The sequence below is a fragment of the Leishmania mexicana genome, chromosome 27, assembly GCF_000234665.1.
Source record: "Leishmania mexicana MHOM/GT/2001/U1103 complete genome, chromosome 27".
NCBI lineage: Eukaryota > Euglenozoa > Kinetoplastea > Trypanosomatida > Trypanosomatidae > Leishmania > Leishmania mexicana.
Genome location: NC_018331.1, coordinates 782,026 through 798,098, shown reverse-complemented (window position 1 = coordinate 798,098; position 16,073 = coordinate 782,026). Strand labels below are relative to the sequence as shown.

At 61.5% G+C, this 16,073-nt stretch overlaps 5 protein-coding genes across 5 annotated transcripts; all 5 read left to right on the top strand.

Moving 5' to 3' along the window:
* Nucleotides 1–43: 43 nt before the first annotated feature.
* On the top strand, nt 44–436 carry LMXM_27_1900 (conserved hypothetical protein; the record flags this gene model as incomplete). The annotated part of the gene is made up of 1 exon (XM_003876716.1): nt 44–436. One exon carries the CDS (start codon nt 44–46, stop codon nt 434–436), a length of 393 nt encoding a protein of 130 aa, XP_003876765.1.
* A 2,144-nt stretch (nt 437–2,580) lies between these two features.
* LMXM_27_1895 (conserved hypothetical protein) lies at nt 2,581–6,114 on the top strand (the record flags this gene model as incomplete). The annotated part of the gene is made up of 1 exon (XM_003876715.1): nt 2,581–6,114. One exon carries the CDS (start codon nt 2,581–2,583, stop codon nt 6,112–6,114), a length of 3,534 nt encoding a protein of 1,177 aa, XP_003876764.1.
* Nucleotides 6,115–7,510: 1,396 nt separating this feature from the next.
* Nucleotides 7,511–10,087, top strand: LMXM_27_1890 (putative endo/exonuclease Mre11; the record flags this gene model as incomplete). Its single annotated transcript, XM_003876714.1, has 1 exon — nt 7,511–10,087. The coding sequence occupies one exon, from the start codon at nt 7,511–7,513 to the stop codon at nt 10,085–10,087; it is 2,577 nt and encodes an 858-aa protein (XP_003876763.1).
* A 1,141-nt stretch (nt 10,088–11,228) lies between these two features.
* Nucleotides 11,229–12,803, top strand: LMXM_27_1880 (conserved hypothetical protein; the record flags this gene model as incomplete). The annotated part of the gene is made up of 1 exon (XM_003876713.1): nt 11,229–12,803. One exon carries the CDS (start codon nt 11,229–11,231, stop codon nt 12,801–12,803), a length of 1,575 nt encoding a protein of 524 aa, XP_003876762.1.
* Nucleotides 12,804–13,628: 825 nt separating this feature from the next.
* Nucleotides 13,629–15,587, top strand: LMXM_27_1870 (putative trypanothione synthetase; the record flags this gene model as incomplete). Its single annotated transcript, XM_003876712.1, has 1 exon — nt 13,629–15,587. One exon carries the CDS (start codon nt 13,629–13,631, stop codon nt 15,585–15,587), a length of 1,959 nt encoding a protein of 652 aa, XP_003876761.1.
* Nucleotides 15,588–16,073: the final 486 nt, after the last annotated feature.

The following is a 16,073-nucleotide window of genomic DNA, read 5'->3' as shown; positions in this document are numbered from 1 at the left end:
CTTCTGGACGACAAAGAACGTGACGGGCCGCATCCTCGTCTCCATGCGGTGGTGGAACGAGGTACAAGATGATGGGACGACTCAGTGGATATTCGAGAGCAGCCCCGAGGCGGACCAGCGCGTGAACGCGTACGACAACTGGTTCTTCTGGATCACAACTGGCGCGAACTGTGTGACCTGGGTGGTGCTCCTCTTCCTGAACTTCCTGTCCTTCAAGTACTTGCCTATCACCCTCGCTGGAGTACTGCTCTCCGGCGCGAACTTCCTTGGCTACTTCAAGTGCCGCCGCGACGCCCAGCAGAAGGTAACATCCTTCATGCTCTCCCAGGCGGCGGCGCGGCCCCAGGCAGCCGGGCATGTCGCGTCCTTCTTCATGGGGGGCGGTGGTGGCAACAACACGAACGCCGCCAACGGCGGCAGCAACGCGAACCAGTAGAGAAGCTATGACACGTCGGAAGTGGCTGTAGGGGCACAACAGCCGCAGTGATGGGGGACTGCTGCATGAAGGGCGAAAAATGCGCCCCCGCTCACGCACAGGGGGGGGGGAGAAGAACGGCAGTTGGGTGGCACGCATTCTTTTTTAAAAATTGTTTGAGCTTACTTCCCGCGCTCGCTCTCTCTCGCTCTCCCTCGGGCGCGCGTCTCTCTCATCTACGTCCTTTCCTTTGCAGCCGGCCATCTCTCTCTCTTTGTGTCGATCACCCATACACACCACACACACCACGCCACACACACGCATACCGACACGTACGTACTGTATGTGTTACCGCCACCACCTCCATCTCTTTGCTTGTATTGTTTTCCTCTCCCTCTTTCTGTGCGTGCGTGTGCGTGTGCGTGTGCGTGTGGTGTGGTGTGGTGCGGTGGCGATGCGTGCTCGTCTCGCTTTCACATGTGCGTCCCTTGCCGTTGACGGGTTTATGGGCACATCACTCCTGGAGGTGTATGCTGCTTTCTGGGTGGGGTTGACCGGGCTGAGGAGGAGGGGGGGACGGATGCGTATGTGCCTGGTGGATGCGTGTGCTTCTCTCCTGAAAAAGAAAGAAAAATTCGTTTTTATTGTTTTTCTTTTTTATATGCTGGTGACTGTCCTCGTGTTGCTGTCGCTGCCAGCGGTGCTCGTGTGGGGAGGAGGGAGGGGGAGGGGGGATGAGGTGGATCGAGTGGATTGGAACGGGACGAGGAGAGACAGAGTCGGGAAGCGATGGCTGTGTGTCTGCCTGTCGTTACCTTCTGATCATGTATACCGTTGTGGTGCTGCGTATCTGACTGTGCTACTGGCTATGCTCGCGTATGCTGCGCGTCTCCCATTTTGCTTCCTCGCTACGGCACATTTGTTTATCGTTCTTCTTCGGAGTCTCCTCGTCTTTTTCTTTCCGAGGTGCCGCTTCTCTGCGTCCTCGCCCCTGGCGTGTCTGTCTGCCTGCTTGACAAGGGGGGGGGCGTACGTGGCGATGACTGCTCTGCATGGTTGACTGTTCTATGCGTGTGCGCCACGAGTCATCCTGTTCACCGCATCAACGGCAAGATCCCAGCAGAAAGTTGCACGGCTCGTTCTCTGAGGCTCCAGGAAACCGCTTCATCTCCCCCGTCTACGCTCGTCGTGGATCTCTCGATTTTTTTTTCAGCTCAATGAACGCGTGATGCCCCTCCCCCTCTCGCACACACACACACACACACACACACACACACACAAACCTGCGCTCGATCTCCTTCCCTGCCGACGCCTTTACGATTTTTTTCGCTGTCTACTCCTCGTGTAGACGGTGCAAACCTGTACGCGCTCCATCACGCCGAACAACAGCGTCGAGCGAGAGTCCGAGAAAGGGAGCGGAGAAGTGGGGTGCGTGAGAGCTGATGGAGCGTCACGGGACGGGTGGACGTCGTCTGCCTCCCCCCTCCCCTCCTGCAGCATCTCTTTTTTTTTTATTAGCTCTCTCTTGACGCCACTTCACCACTCATGCAGTCAAGGTGCTGCGGTGGTCTTCATGACACTAACACGTTTCTGTGTGTTGCGTGTGTGCGCTCATTTTGCTTGATACACACGGCCCACCACACGTGTTCCCCTCCCTCCGCCCATGCGGAGGGGGTGATGGTGGGAAAAATGATGCGCATGCGCATGTGCTCTCCTCCCTTCACTTCTCCGTTCTTTCGCGCGCGTGTGTGTGCGCGCGCATCTCTGTCCGTCTCACTCTCACTCTCACTCTCATTCTCACTCGTCGTAGCGAGTAGTACCGCATTACTTGTAGCGGCTTGCGCTTGTGTCTGTAGGCTACAGGAGCAGCGCCGCAAGTTCTTTTTACCATGATGCGTCGTCGCTGCGGGGTCACCGGTGGTGTCCTCGGCACCGCTGCGGCCGCCGGCTCGCTTACGCCTCCCTCATCTTCTCCGGTTCAGAGGACGTCGTGCCGCGCACAGAGCAGCAACCAGGGTGGCGGCGGTGGAAGCGGGACTGGACGTGGCCTCCACACCTTTATTCGTGATAATGCTGGCCCCACCTCCTCCTTCCCCACGGCGTCGACGGTTGCCGGCCGTGACAGAGGCGGTAGCAGGCACGGTGCAGCTGGTGCCTCACACACCATGAGCTCTGCGGGTAGTGCAGCACCGCCACCACCGCACACCTCCTCGTTTGGTGCTGATGTTGGGTTGCCCATGTCCGACTGGGCATCGCGGCTGCAGCGGGAACTGATGAGCCCTGCCGATCCCCTCGGTGGGCTAGCGCACAAGGACTACTACCGCGACCCGGCAACCGGCTATGCGCCGCAGTACGCGCCGCGCGACTTTGTGCACGGCGGCAGTATTGCCTATCCCCACATGCAGGGCAGCGGGAGCGCCCACGACTCGTACGCGGCGGCAGCGGCGCGCCGCAACTGGCTGGGGCACGACGTGGAATCTATGGCCTTCACATCAAAAGACGCCCGTGCGACGGCGCGGCAGCTGAGCAGCGATGCAGAGCGCGAAGCGTTCACGCAGCGTCACGTGCCGGCTGATCGCCACCGCAGCGCGTTTCCGGGCAACGCCTCCCTCGCGGCCATGGACCAGCTGCGGACGAGTGGGCCGCAGAGTGACGAGAAGGTGTATCAGCAGGCCATGCTGGACCGTTACCGTGCCGCTGCTACGCCGTCGTCCTCTTCCGCCGCTCCTGGTGTGTCGTACACCGCTGCCACCGGCCTCAGTGGGGGCGAACTTGTCGACGCGTTGGCAGACGACTACGCCGCCGCCGTGGATGACAGAATGGATGAGGAGCTGCGCATCGCCCACGGTCTGCGCGCAAAGGAGCGCTTCGACTTCAAGGTTATGCAGCGTACATCGCGCGTTCCCTTCCAGGGCTACGACATGGATCGCTTCTCGGCGCAGCGCGAAGGACGTGCGCATGGTGCGCAGCAGCTGCCACCTGTCATCCCGCCTTCGTCTATGGAGGAGGCGATGAAGAACATGCGGGGTGGTGCGGCAGCGCTGCCCAACACGGAGGCTCAGGCCTGGCAGACCTACGCGCAGAACACCACCTCCGAGGAGCCGAAGCTCGGCGAAGCGCTGACGGGTGACGTCATCGATAGCCTACATGCACGCCGCCGGAGTGCGCAAGATGCAAGGGAACAGGCTCGCAAGCAGCGCTTCGGTCTCGGCCGGCAAGGCGCGCTTGTACAGGATGGTGGACCGGATAGGCGAACGCTCAAGAAGCACACGAACGATGAGCGGCTGCTTGACGCGGTTAATTTCGCCTCTGACGCGTACCGCCGCACGATCACGGACGAACACGTTGACCCGTACATGCGGCGCAACACGGAGACAGGCGTCGGGCATCTTCTCACCAACCGCTTCGACATGGTGCGTCGAGAGGACCGCGTCGCGCACGGACAGCAGGATCTGACAGAGCGCAACACGTTCCACTACGGCGTCCCCATTCAGCAATCGATCGACGAGTTTGTTTTTTCGCACCGCAACGCGCGCGGCGAGCGTCCGCTGGACTACTTCAAGCCCTTCCCCGACTTTCGCGCTCAGCGGCTCTTCCGCATGTACCGCGACCTTGAGGGCTTCTCCCTCTTGAAACAGCGCCCTGAAGCCTTCGAGTGGGAACTGTTTACTCGCTACCGAGCGCACCACCAACAGCGACGCGAGCTGGCGCTCCTGCATGGGCTGGAGCCGGTCGCGAACGAAACGGCGGCTGAGCGGACAGCGCGGCGACTCACCCTGGACGAGCTGTGTGAGAAGACGCCGTTCGACTCATCTAAGCTGCATCTCAATGATGACGAGGTGAAGATGGACGCTGAGACGCTGCGCAACTGGTTCGGCGTGTACGTGCTACCCTCTCCCACCATCGTTGAATCTGTCGTGCGCGCGGAGGGCGGTGCGCTCAACCTGCACCTGCAGCACGCGGCCGATGAGATGAACACGGCCGACACACGCGAGCACATCCTCAGTAGTCGCTACATGAGTCGCCTGCTCTTGTTCGAGGGTTTCCAACACCGCTGGAACCGTGGCTTCACGAAAGAGGTGGCCGGCAAGGCCCCGGAGCCGGTCATCAAGTATGCCCAGGCACAGGAGGTTCTCAAGTATTTTGACGCCGACGAGCGTGCCATGTACCAGCAGTACGTGCAGCAGGAGTCGGACGCGCAGCTGAGCGAGTGGGCGAAGGTGACGCGCGGCCGCCGCTACATCGCCGAGAAGGAGCAGTACGGCGAGGTGGCAGGGCAGGGCTACAAGGTGCCCGTGGTGGACGTGCAGCACCAAGAGACAGGTGCTGTGCTGACCGTGTCGGCGAAGCTGCTTGCGAAGAGCGCGGCGGCCGCGCTGGCCGACAACGAACCCGCAGGCGGCGGCGGCAGCAGCACAACACCGTCGTCGTCGATGGTACGCTTTGATGGCCAGACGTACTTTGTTTTGGCGGGCAGCGAACGCACCGTGACGCCGCTGTCCATCCGGCTCGAGTCGGGCGAGTCCATGGAGATGACAGATGAGGTCTTTTCCGCGTACCCGCTGGAGGTGCCGGCGAGCGCCAAGTACAATCACGCCTTGAACTACGGCATTGGCGAGTACGACTACAACCGCGGCAACTACGTCGAGACGCAGGACGCGATCTGGGAGAAGGCGACGGCAGATCAAGAGGAGGGGTGGTCGCCAGCGACGCACGCGGACGGGCTTCGCCCAGGGTTGCCGGTACGCGCGCGCCGGCGACTCGCCGCTGCAGGAGAGGACAGGACCGGGGCCGCCATCACCGGCGACTTCCAGCGAGGTCGCATTGTTCAGTATTATCGGCAGCCCTTCTTCAACCCCGATCCGCGACTCGTGACGGTGGCCTTCCACGCCGACGGTGTCGTGCAGGAGGTACCGCTAGCTGACGTTATGATCTGGCAGCGCCGCTACCACGGCCCGGAGCGCACGGTGGGCGAGGAGTCGCGCCGGTACAACCCCGCAGGCCTGCGCCGCTACATCGACGTTGCCGACCCCAACAACGAGAAGGTGTCATCCAGCTCGTCTGCTGGTGCGGGTGCTAACGGCGTGGATGACCACTTCCTGGAGAAGTACGAGGGGCGCCTCACGAACAACGCTGCCGCCGCCAGGTACCGCACGACGAAGCAGATCACCGAGATCGATCAATGGAACCGCTTCGACACATCGCGGGCGGACAACTACCGTCCTCTCTCCATCTCGCACCGCCGCGACTACGTCCGTCAAGGCTACCTGCCACGATACACGCCGTGGGAATGGATCGCCATCCAAGAGGCGGATCAGCCCATCATCCACGAAACGATGCGCACCGACAACATCGGCGCCAGCTACTTCTTCTCCCTTAACCGCTCGTGGCGTTACAAGGCTCGCCCGCACGGGTATCTGTGCAACTACGAGAACGAGGTGCGCGACATGCTGCAGTTCGTGGACGGAGTCACGCCGTGGAAGCAGGCGCAGAAGATCCGCACCTACTGGGAGGTCCGCCAGCATCACCCGATGCCGCAGTTTAACCGCCCGGAGGTGGCAATGCACCGCAACAGCGCTGGCCTGCTGCCCTCGCACATGTGGGAGACGGACAGGAAGACGGGCAAGGTGCGTGCTGTCAAGGACTCGGTGCGCGACTACCAGACCAAGGTACCGCTGCCGAAATGGGTGCAGCTGTGAGGGTAGTGCAAGAGAGCGTGACACACCTGTGTCTGTGTGCGCGCGTAGTCGCGCGTGATTTCGTGGGCTTTGCGTCACTGTTGTCTCTAACGCTAAGTGGTAACGGCTGCTTTTCCGAAGTCCTCGTCTTTTCTTTACCTTTTGCCCACCTGCCTCTACTGAGCGAGGATGTGGACGATGGATGAACGGATGGAGCGCTGCTCGTGCTCCTTGTCTTCCTCATCCTCTCTGTCGCAGGCAAAGCACGTTCGCCTCGGTGGACTCTACGAAGGGCAGCCCACGGCCAAGCGAAGATGGCGGAGGAGGCGATGACGACGGCCTCCGTCGTGGTGGCGAGGGTTCAAGCTACGTGGGCGATCGGCGCTGACGGACACACCGGGTTTTGCTGTTGTTGCCGCGTTCGCCTGCGTGAGTGTGCTGGGCGTGGGAGTGGGGTGAGGTGGAGTGGGAGGCGCAGGGGGGAGGGAGGGGAGCGATGTCTTGGCGGTGCCGCTGAGTTTGCGCCACGGACTAATGCCGCAGGCGTCCAATCGAACGCAAGGCAAGCAGAAAAGAGCGGAGGAAAAAATGTGAGCGGATGACGGAACGCGCGCCTCGCACCGCAATCGATACACACACACGCACACGCCCACACGCGCAGGCAGAGAGGAGCACCTGCGCGTGCGCACGCAACAGACGTGTGGTTTCATTAGCATGCGCAGCGCCTAGAAATACGAAGCACCTGTGCACCGCTTTGTGCGTGGGCCAGCCACGGCGAGCAGCTGGGAGATGCGGCGGCGACGAGCAATCCCGGAGAGGCCGGACTGCCTCGGCGAACGAGCCTCTGGCGACGTTCGACCTTCTTCCTCTCTTTTGTGGCCCTTCCCTTTCCGACGCACTGGGCTAATTTACGTAGCGCCACGTGTGCGTGCGCGAGGGCGGTGCGCATGCTCTCATGTTGTCTTTTGATTTCCTGCTGCTCTCTCAACCATCCCCCTTCTTCTCTCTCCCTCTCCCCCTCCTGCTCCCCGTCCATGGCGCTGGACGCACCCATGTCTTGACCTCCTGTAGCCGCCTACAGACACACCCCATATCATGCGTCCCGCGAGCACTGCACCGAGACGCACACACATGCATATACGCAGAGCTACACATAGAGTTAACGTTACACAGACCCACGCAGGCATACATACCCGGACAGGGACAAGAGATTCACAGAAACATACATCACAAGAAGAGAATTGGACTCAGCAGCGGCCCTTGCCCACGCTTTACAGCTCGTGTTGCCGCTCTTCTCAAGTCCGGGGCTGCCGTGGGAGCCGTTGCACCGTGCGCGCGCCCGGCACAGCGGCCATTGTGGATCTTCTGTCAGAAAAGCAAGGGCACACTATCGACGGCGTCCGCCCTTGCGCATAGAATGTCTGAGAGCACCTTCAAGATTCTTCTCACGACCGACAACCACCTCGGCTTCGCTGAGCGCGATCCCAGACGAGGCGATGACAGCTTCACCACCTTCGAGGAGGTGCTGCGTGCCGCACGCACTGAGCACGACGTGGACGCCATGCTCCTCGGTGGCGACCTTTTCCACGAAAACAAACCCAGTCTCGGTTGCCTCGTCCGCGCCTGCTCTCTCTTCCGCAAGTACGTCTTCGGCAACAAGGCCGTGCCCTTCTCGCTGCTCAGCGACCCGGCGACAAACTTCCCGACGCACGCGCTGCCCATGGCTAACTTCCAGGACCCCAACATCAACGTCGCGCTGCCCGTGTTTGCGGTTCACGGTAACCACGACGATCCCGTCGGCGGCACCTCGTCGCTCGACCTGCTCGCAACCAACGGCTACCTCAACTACTTTGGCCATGTCACCTCCCTCGAGGACATCATCCTCGAGCCGGTGCTGCTGCGCAAGGGAAGCACCTTCATCGCCCTCTACGGCCTCGGTAACGTGCGCGACGAGCGACTGCATCGCTGCTTCCGGCTGAAGAAGGTTCAGTTCGTTTACCCGAAGCCGGTGCCTGGCCGCAAGTGGTTTCACATCCTGCTGCTGCATCAGAACCGCGGCGTGCGTGGCGTGGCGAGCAAAAACGGTATCATGGAGGGAATGCTCGCCGGCTTCGGCATGGACCTCGTGATCTGGGGCAACGAGCACGAGCAGCTCATGGTGCCGCAGCCGGCAGACGGCTTTGACGTGGTGCAGCCAGGCAGCACTATCATGACATCCCTCTCCGCGCAGGAGTGTAACCCAAAGCAGTACGGCATCCTCGAAGTACGCGGCACATCGTACCGGCTCACTCCATACACGCTGCGCAGCGTGCGTCCAGTCGTGCGACGCACGGTAGAGCTTCGGCAGGACCTGCCGGACGGCCGAACGCTTGACGCGGTGGAGACCTTTCTGCACAGCGTGATGAGCGATATGATCAGCGAGGCCGAGGAGCACGTGAGCCACATCCCCGATGACGTTCTCGCGTTCCATCCCAACTTGAAATACCCACTCATTCGCTTGGCTGTGGACTTCACCGATGTTACGTCTGCGCCGTACCCGCAGCCGAACTTCAACCGCTTTGGTCAGCAGTACATGGATGTCGTCGCGAACCCAGGCGAGCTGTTGCGGCCGGTAAAACCAAAACTGGAGCGGCGACCTGGTGGCGGTGCTCTGGGCACGGCCCTCGGGTCTGGTGGTGTTGCTGCGAACGGCCTCATCGTCCTGGCAGCGCCGCAACTCAACACGCTCGACATCCGAGTGAAGGTCGCCGACGTCTTCAACCACAACACGAAGAACGCGTGCACGCTCCTCTCCGAGGCGGAGCTGAGCGCCGCTGTCTACGCCTTCGCCGAAAAAGGCGAGCGGGACGCGATCGATGAACGGCTGATGGAGCTGCTGCACACCTCGCAGAAGTCGGTGTGGCGCCGGCTAGGGAACGGCGCGAACGACTCCATCTTGAAGCCGGACCGCGTTGCGGAGGAGATTGCCACGCACAAGCGTCACGTCAACGAGCGCTACGCGCGGACTGCTCAGCTGGAGGAGGCGCAACAGCAGCAGCAGATGGACGACGCTGAAGAAAATGAAGACGACGGCGTCGGTAGTGAGCGAGAAGGTCGAGGTGGCACTGCTTCGCCATCGCTGTATCAAGCAGGGTGCAGGCGTGAGCTCGATGCCTTCGAGATGATGCGCGCCGCCGCTCCTCCCGCAGACCTCGCCACCAGAGACAGCGGCAGCGGTAGTGAAGCCCATTTCCATGGCAGTTTTGCGCAAACGTCCGTCTCGCGACTGGTTCAACATGCCATTCAACAAGGAAACGAGAATGGCGTGGACGAAGCGGCGGGCGCACCGGGCCAGCGAGCTCGTCGGTGCGGCGGTGCCCTCGTCGAGGCCGGCGCCGGCGGGGACGGTCAGGACGATGAGAGCGAGGAGCTTCCTGATGACGGGCTTGATCGAATGCCGATTGACAGCGTGATTGCACAGGCGGTGCAGCAGGTGTACCCGCCCTCAAAGCGAGCGCGAAGTGCTCACGCTCGCGATGTGGAGGCCGTCTTGACGGGCGACAAAGGCTCGAGCTGTGGCGTCGGTGGTGATGATCCCCATGATGCCAGCACCGTACACGTTTTCGACGGAGCCGACGATGATGACAGCAGGGTGTGCGGCGTCTCTAGGCACGGCCGCGCTCGCAATGAAGCAGCTGATGCCGGGAAGACTCCTGCCCCCGCTAAGAAGCAGCAGCGCACCAACATCGCGCGACGCGGCGGCGGCGGTGCCAGTGCTGCAGCTCGCCCAGGCTCACTATCAGCATCTAACGCGGGCTCACTGAACGCGGCGTCGGCGACGGCAGCTGGCGCAGGCCCTACGCTGACCTTCGTCGCGCATCAGGGAGTTTCGGCGGTGCTGCCACCTAGCAGCAGACCGGCCACGGTCACCAGCAGCGGCGGCGCCGGCACGTCGAAGGGGGCCATGGTGAATCTTCTGTCCAAATGGACAGGTGGATCTCAGCAGCGGCAATAGGACGAGCGGCGGCCGTGTGGTTGCGCGTGTGTCTGTGTGGGCGTGCCCGTCTCTGTCGTAGGAAGGCGCCGCCTCGAACTGCGCCTTCGGGTCTCCGTCGGCACATCGCATGAGAGCGGGCGCTTGCCATCGTTCCCTGTCTCTCGGCCTTCCTTCCACATTATTGCGCCATAAACTGAAATGGCCATCGCACCGGTCTCCCCTTGCCTCTTGCCCTTCTCGCGCATCTGGATAGCGGACCGTCGCACCGCGTCAGCATGCACCGCCCACCGTCCCCTCCTCCGTTCTCGCGCTCATCTCATCTTGTTCGCTGTGCGCACAAGGAGCGGCAAGCGAGGAGCAATGGGAACAAGTCTAGGGTTGATAACGTGTGCTCGGTGTGCAGCCACTCTGTCTCTAGCGCTGCCCTCCCAACCACTCGCCTTCTTTTTTCCCTTCGCTCACTCGCTTTCTCTGGCTTGATGGCCGCCATCACCCCCTCCTCCTCCCGCTGCTGTCTACGTATTCGTCGCATGTGGAAGCGCGAGCGTGTCTGGCGGAGGCCATCGTCATCCATAGCATCCCATTCCCGAACCCAGGGCGCCCATCACCTTGGTGCAGCGCTTGCACACCCTCACACGCGCATCTTTGCGTCGCTGTGCGCCCGCGCCGGCGTGTGCTGCTCACGGGCAGTGAAAGAGTGTGGGGCGTGAAATGCATCAATCACAGGAGTGCCTTCGCCATGCATCGTCCCTCATCTGCGCCTGCATCGGCAGTGGCGCGTGCATCGCTGGCGTCGTCTGTGCATCGCCAAGGCGTCGACCCTCACGCGCGGGGTACTGTCCGTACGCTGCGCGCAGCTGCAAGCGACCAAGAAGCTGCGCTGCCCTCTCTCCTGAACCGATTCTTCTACGGCGCATGTGACAGTGACGGTCAGGGCAGCGATATCCTCGCCAACCGCGTCTACCTCATCGATGCGTCGAGAAGGTACTTGCCGGTGGCACTTTATCGATCTTTCTCACGCTCCGCAGCAGCTTGTGCCGCGCTCAGCTCCTTTTCTGCCACCTCCTGCGCTGGCTCGACGACGGCTGTCCGAACGCTGGGCCGTAACTTCTACTCAGGCCTTGATGAGTCGCGTGTGCATCGTCTGAGGCGCTCCGGCATGACCTTCAACCGACCTCGGGGACGCGACACCTTCTCCGCGGCGTTTGAGAGCCGCCTGCGTATCGTGCCGCTGACGCAGATGTCTGACCTGTACGCTCCCATCGACGTCTCACTCCTCACTGCGGTCAACGCCGACGACCCGACGAGCAGCGCGGGCAACCCACTCGAGAAGAAGAAGTACATGGCAGGCGACGCACGCATGCGGAAGGTGGTGGAGGACAAGCAGCGAGCCGAGGCAGCGCTGCGTGAGAAGCGCGACTGGCACCTGCTTGTTGTGGACCCCATTGAGCTCCGTATGGTCCCGGCACCGCTGCCGTTTCCGAGTCCGCATCCGGCGTACTACCACGACTGGACCACCATGGAAGGCGAGCGACGGTCGTCCTCTCAGGTGCTAGAGCGCCGCCCCACTGTGGAGTTCGGCATCCCCATACCGGACGCACCGGCAGAGACGACCAGGACAGGCACCGGGGTCGCAGTTGCTGCTGCTGCTGCTACGGACGTCGCCGACGGCACCGTCGCCAACGTTGACGCATCCGGGCCACTTGCCTTCTTCTACCCCTCGGGCAACCGCCGTCACCTGCAGCAGAACGGTGATACGACGCTCTTGTCCGGTGTGCAGGTACGGCAGACGACGCTGAGCATACCGAGTTCAACTTCTACCGCGGCTCAGCTGCTTCCTTCATTGCCGCAGACAATTCGCCAGCACATCCACACCGCCGTCTGCGTCGACCCGGACATCAGCCACGACCGCTTTCACCGCGAGGAGGCTCAGGTGGAGATGATCTCGGCGTACCGTAACATTCTTTACGAGGCTTTTGAGCTGGGGCTCGCATCGTCATCAGCGTCGTCCGCGTCTGCCGGGGGCAGCCTGCGGCGGACGGCGGTGACGCAGGGGGGCGTGCCGTTTGTGGCAGATGTGGTGCGCGTGCCGGCGCTGTGCCACTACTCCTGCGGCCGGCGCTTTCTTCACGAGCTGGGCAAGTTGAACCAGCAGGCTGTCGTGAAAGGGTTCCATCGGCTGAGCAACGAGGCAAAGGAGGCGCTCATCATGAACCGAAGCTTCACTGTGGAGATCTACGTGCCACCGATGCTTCTGGAGCAGTTCGAGCGCGCCTTCCTCGAGGAGCCGTGGGAGGTGCCACTTTCGACGCTGAATCCCGGCCGCACGGCGCTGTACCCGGGTCTCGCGCCGCCGCGGTCCTTGCTGGAGTACGATGGGTGGGTCGGCAAGCGGCCAGAGTTGGTGGAGGGCGTTGCAACACAGGGGAAGAGCCTCCTGCGCGGTACGAAGGTCGGGCTGGACGGGCGGCTGATTGAAGAGCGCGAGGTTCTGGCGAGCCTTCGCGTATTTGGCGCCCGCGAGGAGCAGCAGCAGATGCTGGAGGGAGAGCGGAAGACTGCGGCAGAGCAGCTCGGTGTGCCACTACAGCCGACGTACGCGCCTCTGCACGCTGGCTTGCTGGCGGACGTGGAGCCCCATGGAAGCGACGCGCTCCCTCAAACGCCGTCCGGAAGTTACGCCGACGGAGACCCAGCAGCAGTGACGGCGAGCGCTGCTGAGAGCGCCAAGTGAGCGCCGGTCCAACACTCAAGGTGATCTATATATATATATATATGTCTGTGTGTCAGTGTGCACAGCTGGTGCATTGTGTTCGCATCCCCTTCGCCGCTGTTTTCCTTTTGGATCCTACTTGAACTTTAGCACGTTCTCCTACCTCTTGTCACGGTCGTTGTCGCACGGGATCCGCTTTGGATGTCCTGCCGCGAGCGCGCGGACAGACCGCAAAGCGGTGAGCGAAAGGGGCGAGAAGACGACGCGAACGAAGACGCGGGCAGAAAACAGCGAAAGAGGTACGCGCGAGGAGCGCTGCCGCACCGAACCCCCCCCTCTTTCCTCTCCCACCGGCCTCCACGACAACGATGCGTTCTTTCATTCGCCTGCGCCACTGCGGTCATTGCTCGCGCAACAGGCCTTTTTTTTGTTTCGCTTTATGTGCGCTCCCGCGCGCCACTCCCGCATCCTCCTTTCTCCTGTGTGCTCTGTAAGTTTCAACGTACGCCACCACCACTGCCACCGCCACCACCACCGCCATCACCATCACCGCCATCATCACCACCGCCACCGGTGTTTCAGTAGGATACACATCCCGGGGGGAGGGGCCATCATCATCATCATCATCGTCGAAGTCACGGGCGAAAGCAAGTGCGAGTGAAAACCCAGAAAGGACGAAAGAAGACGTGCTCCTTCGCATCCGATTCCGACGCAAGCGAGTGCCACGCACCAGCCAGTGACGACGTACATGTACAAGGACGCAGGCAGACACACTCAGACACACCCACCCACACACACACACACACACATACACACACACACACGCACGCACCACAATCGTAAGCCATGGCGTCTCTGCAGCGCGCGTCTGTGAGCTTTAATAGGCCGGGCCACATTCCGTTTGGCGCTGTGCAGGGATACGCCCCGGGTGGCATCCCGGCGTACAGTAACAAGCATGATCACTACTTCTCCGGCGAGCGCAGTGTGGAGGACAACATCTTCTTCGGCTTCAAGTACCAGTGCGTCGAGTTTGCGCGCCGCTGGCTTCTGGCGCGCAAGGGGCTGGTGCTGCCCGATGTGAACTGGGCCTGCCACGTTTTCCAATTGAAGGAGGTGAGGGACGCCGCCACGGCGGAGAGCTTCGCGGTATTGCCAGTGCGCAACGGTGCTGAGGCGAAGCCGGAGGCCGACGCGCTTCTCGTCTACCCCTCCACCGATACAAATCCCGTTGGCCACGTCGGCGCCATCACCGAGGTGGGCGATGACTACGTATGTGTCGCGGATCAGAACTACCGCTTCCACAAGTGGGAGTCCTCCTACGCGTACAAACTGAAGCTTCATCACAGGGACGGCATCTGGACCATCATCGATGACATTGACGCGGACGAAATCGAGATCCCGCTTGGATGGGTGACGTTTCCTGGCCGCGAGAACCGGCCGGAAGGGGCGCCGCCGGTGGCGCTGCATCCGTCACTGCACTTTAATGAGCCGCCAAAACCGTATCTGCTGCGCCGTAACTTTGTGCCGACGGAGTCCAAGGCGAACTGGCTCGACATGAACAACCCGGCGGAGCGGCTATTCGTAGAGGAGTTTGGCATGGATGTCAGCCGTACCCGGCTGGAGGAGAAGGTCGTCAGCTACTACGAGTCAAATCACGAGTTCCATCTGCGGTGCGTCGCGTACGGAACGCAGCTGCACGCCATCTTCATGGAGGCAACCGCGCAGGTGATCGAGAGCGATGAGAAGCTCCGACTCTTTTCCATTCCTGAGGAGTTCTGGCCCCGCATCCGCCACTCGTGGAGGTACCAGCAGACGTACATTTCTGGTCGCTTCGACTTCGCCTTCAACAACGAGACGGGCGAGGTCAAATGCTTCGAGTACAACGCCGACAGCGCGTCGACGCTGCTAGAGTGCGGCCGCATTCAGCAAAAGTGGGCCGAGTCGGTGGGGCTAGACAAGCAGGGCACGCGCGGCTCCGGCTTCGCGGTGGAGCGCAACCTCAAGAGGGCGTGGGCCAACAGTGGGGTGACTGGCCGCGTTCACTTCTGCGTGGATGAGGAGAAGGAAGAGCAGTACACGGCCCTCTACTGCATGCAGGCCGCTGAGGCGGTCGGGTTGGAGGGCAAGCTGTGCATCTTGTTTGATGAGTTCCGCTTTGATGATAATGGCCACATTGTCGATAGCGACGGCGTGCGCGTGCGCCATGTGTGGAAGACGTGGATGTGGGAGTCGGCCATCACGGACTATTACGCCGCCCGGGAGGAGCGGGGCGAGAACTGGAAGCCGTCCCCGAAGGACAAGGTGCGCCTGTGCGACTTGCTCCTCGGCGATGACTGGGAAATTCTCTACTTCGAGCCGATGTGGAAGGTCATTCCGAGCAACAAGGCTATCCTGCCCATGATCTACCACAACCACCCCGAACACCCCGCCATCTTGAAGGCGGAGTATGAGTTGACTGACGAGCTGCGCAAGTGCGGGTACGCCAAGAAGCCGATTGTCGGCCGCGTGGGCAGCAACGTGACCATCACCTCCGGCGACGGCGCGGTGCACGCTGAGTCCGGTGGCAACTATGGAACGCGCAACATGATTTACCAGCAACTGTTTGAGCTGAAGAAGCAGGATGACTACTACGCCATCATTGGCGGCTGGATGATCGGCGACGCCTTCAGCGGCACCGGCGTCCGCGAGGACAAGTCAGTCATCACCGGCGTCGACAGCCCCTTCGCCGCCATTCGCATCAAGATGGACAAACTCCCACACCCCGTGACGCACAAGGATATCGACAAGATGGCCGAGGACGAGTAGCGTCTGGGCTGCAAGCGCGATGAGCAACACGCGCGCTCTCCACAACCATAAACACAGTCACACATAGGAACGAAAGCAAGAAGGAAAAAGAAAATGGCGACCGCACACTGTGGCGCGGGGAGGGGGGTGGAGGACGGCAGCTTTTCGATCCGCAGAAGTTTCTACTGAGCCGCGCCACCGTGTGCAGCCAGCCCCCACGACGGACGCTCAGCGATCGGGCGTGCTTCTTGGTGCACGCGCACCCACGCCCGCAGCCACCTCAGCCACGTCGACGACTCATATATATATATACACATTGTATGTGCTTGCCGTCTGTGTTTTCATGTTATGTTGCCTCGACGACATATTTTGTTTGCTGAGCTTTTATTGCAGAACGATGCAATACGTGTGCGATCCATCATTCTTCAATCGGGCACGTGATGTGGGAAAAAGAAAAAAAACATGGCGTCCCCTCTGCAGATGGGGGCGTGTGTGTGTGTGTGTGTT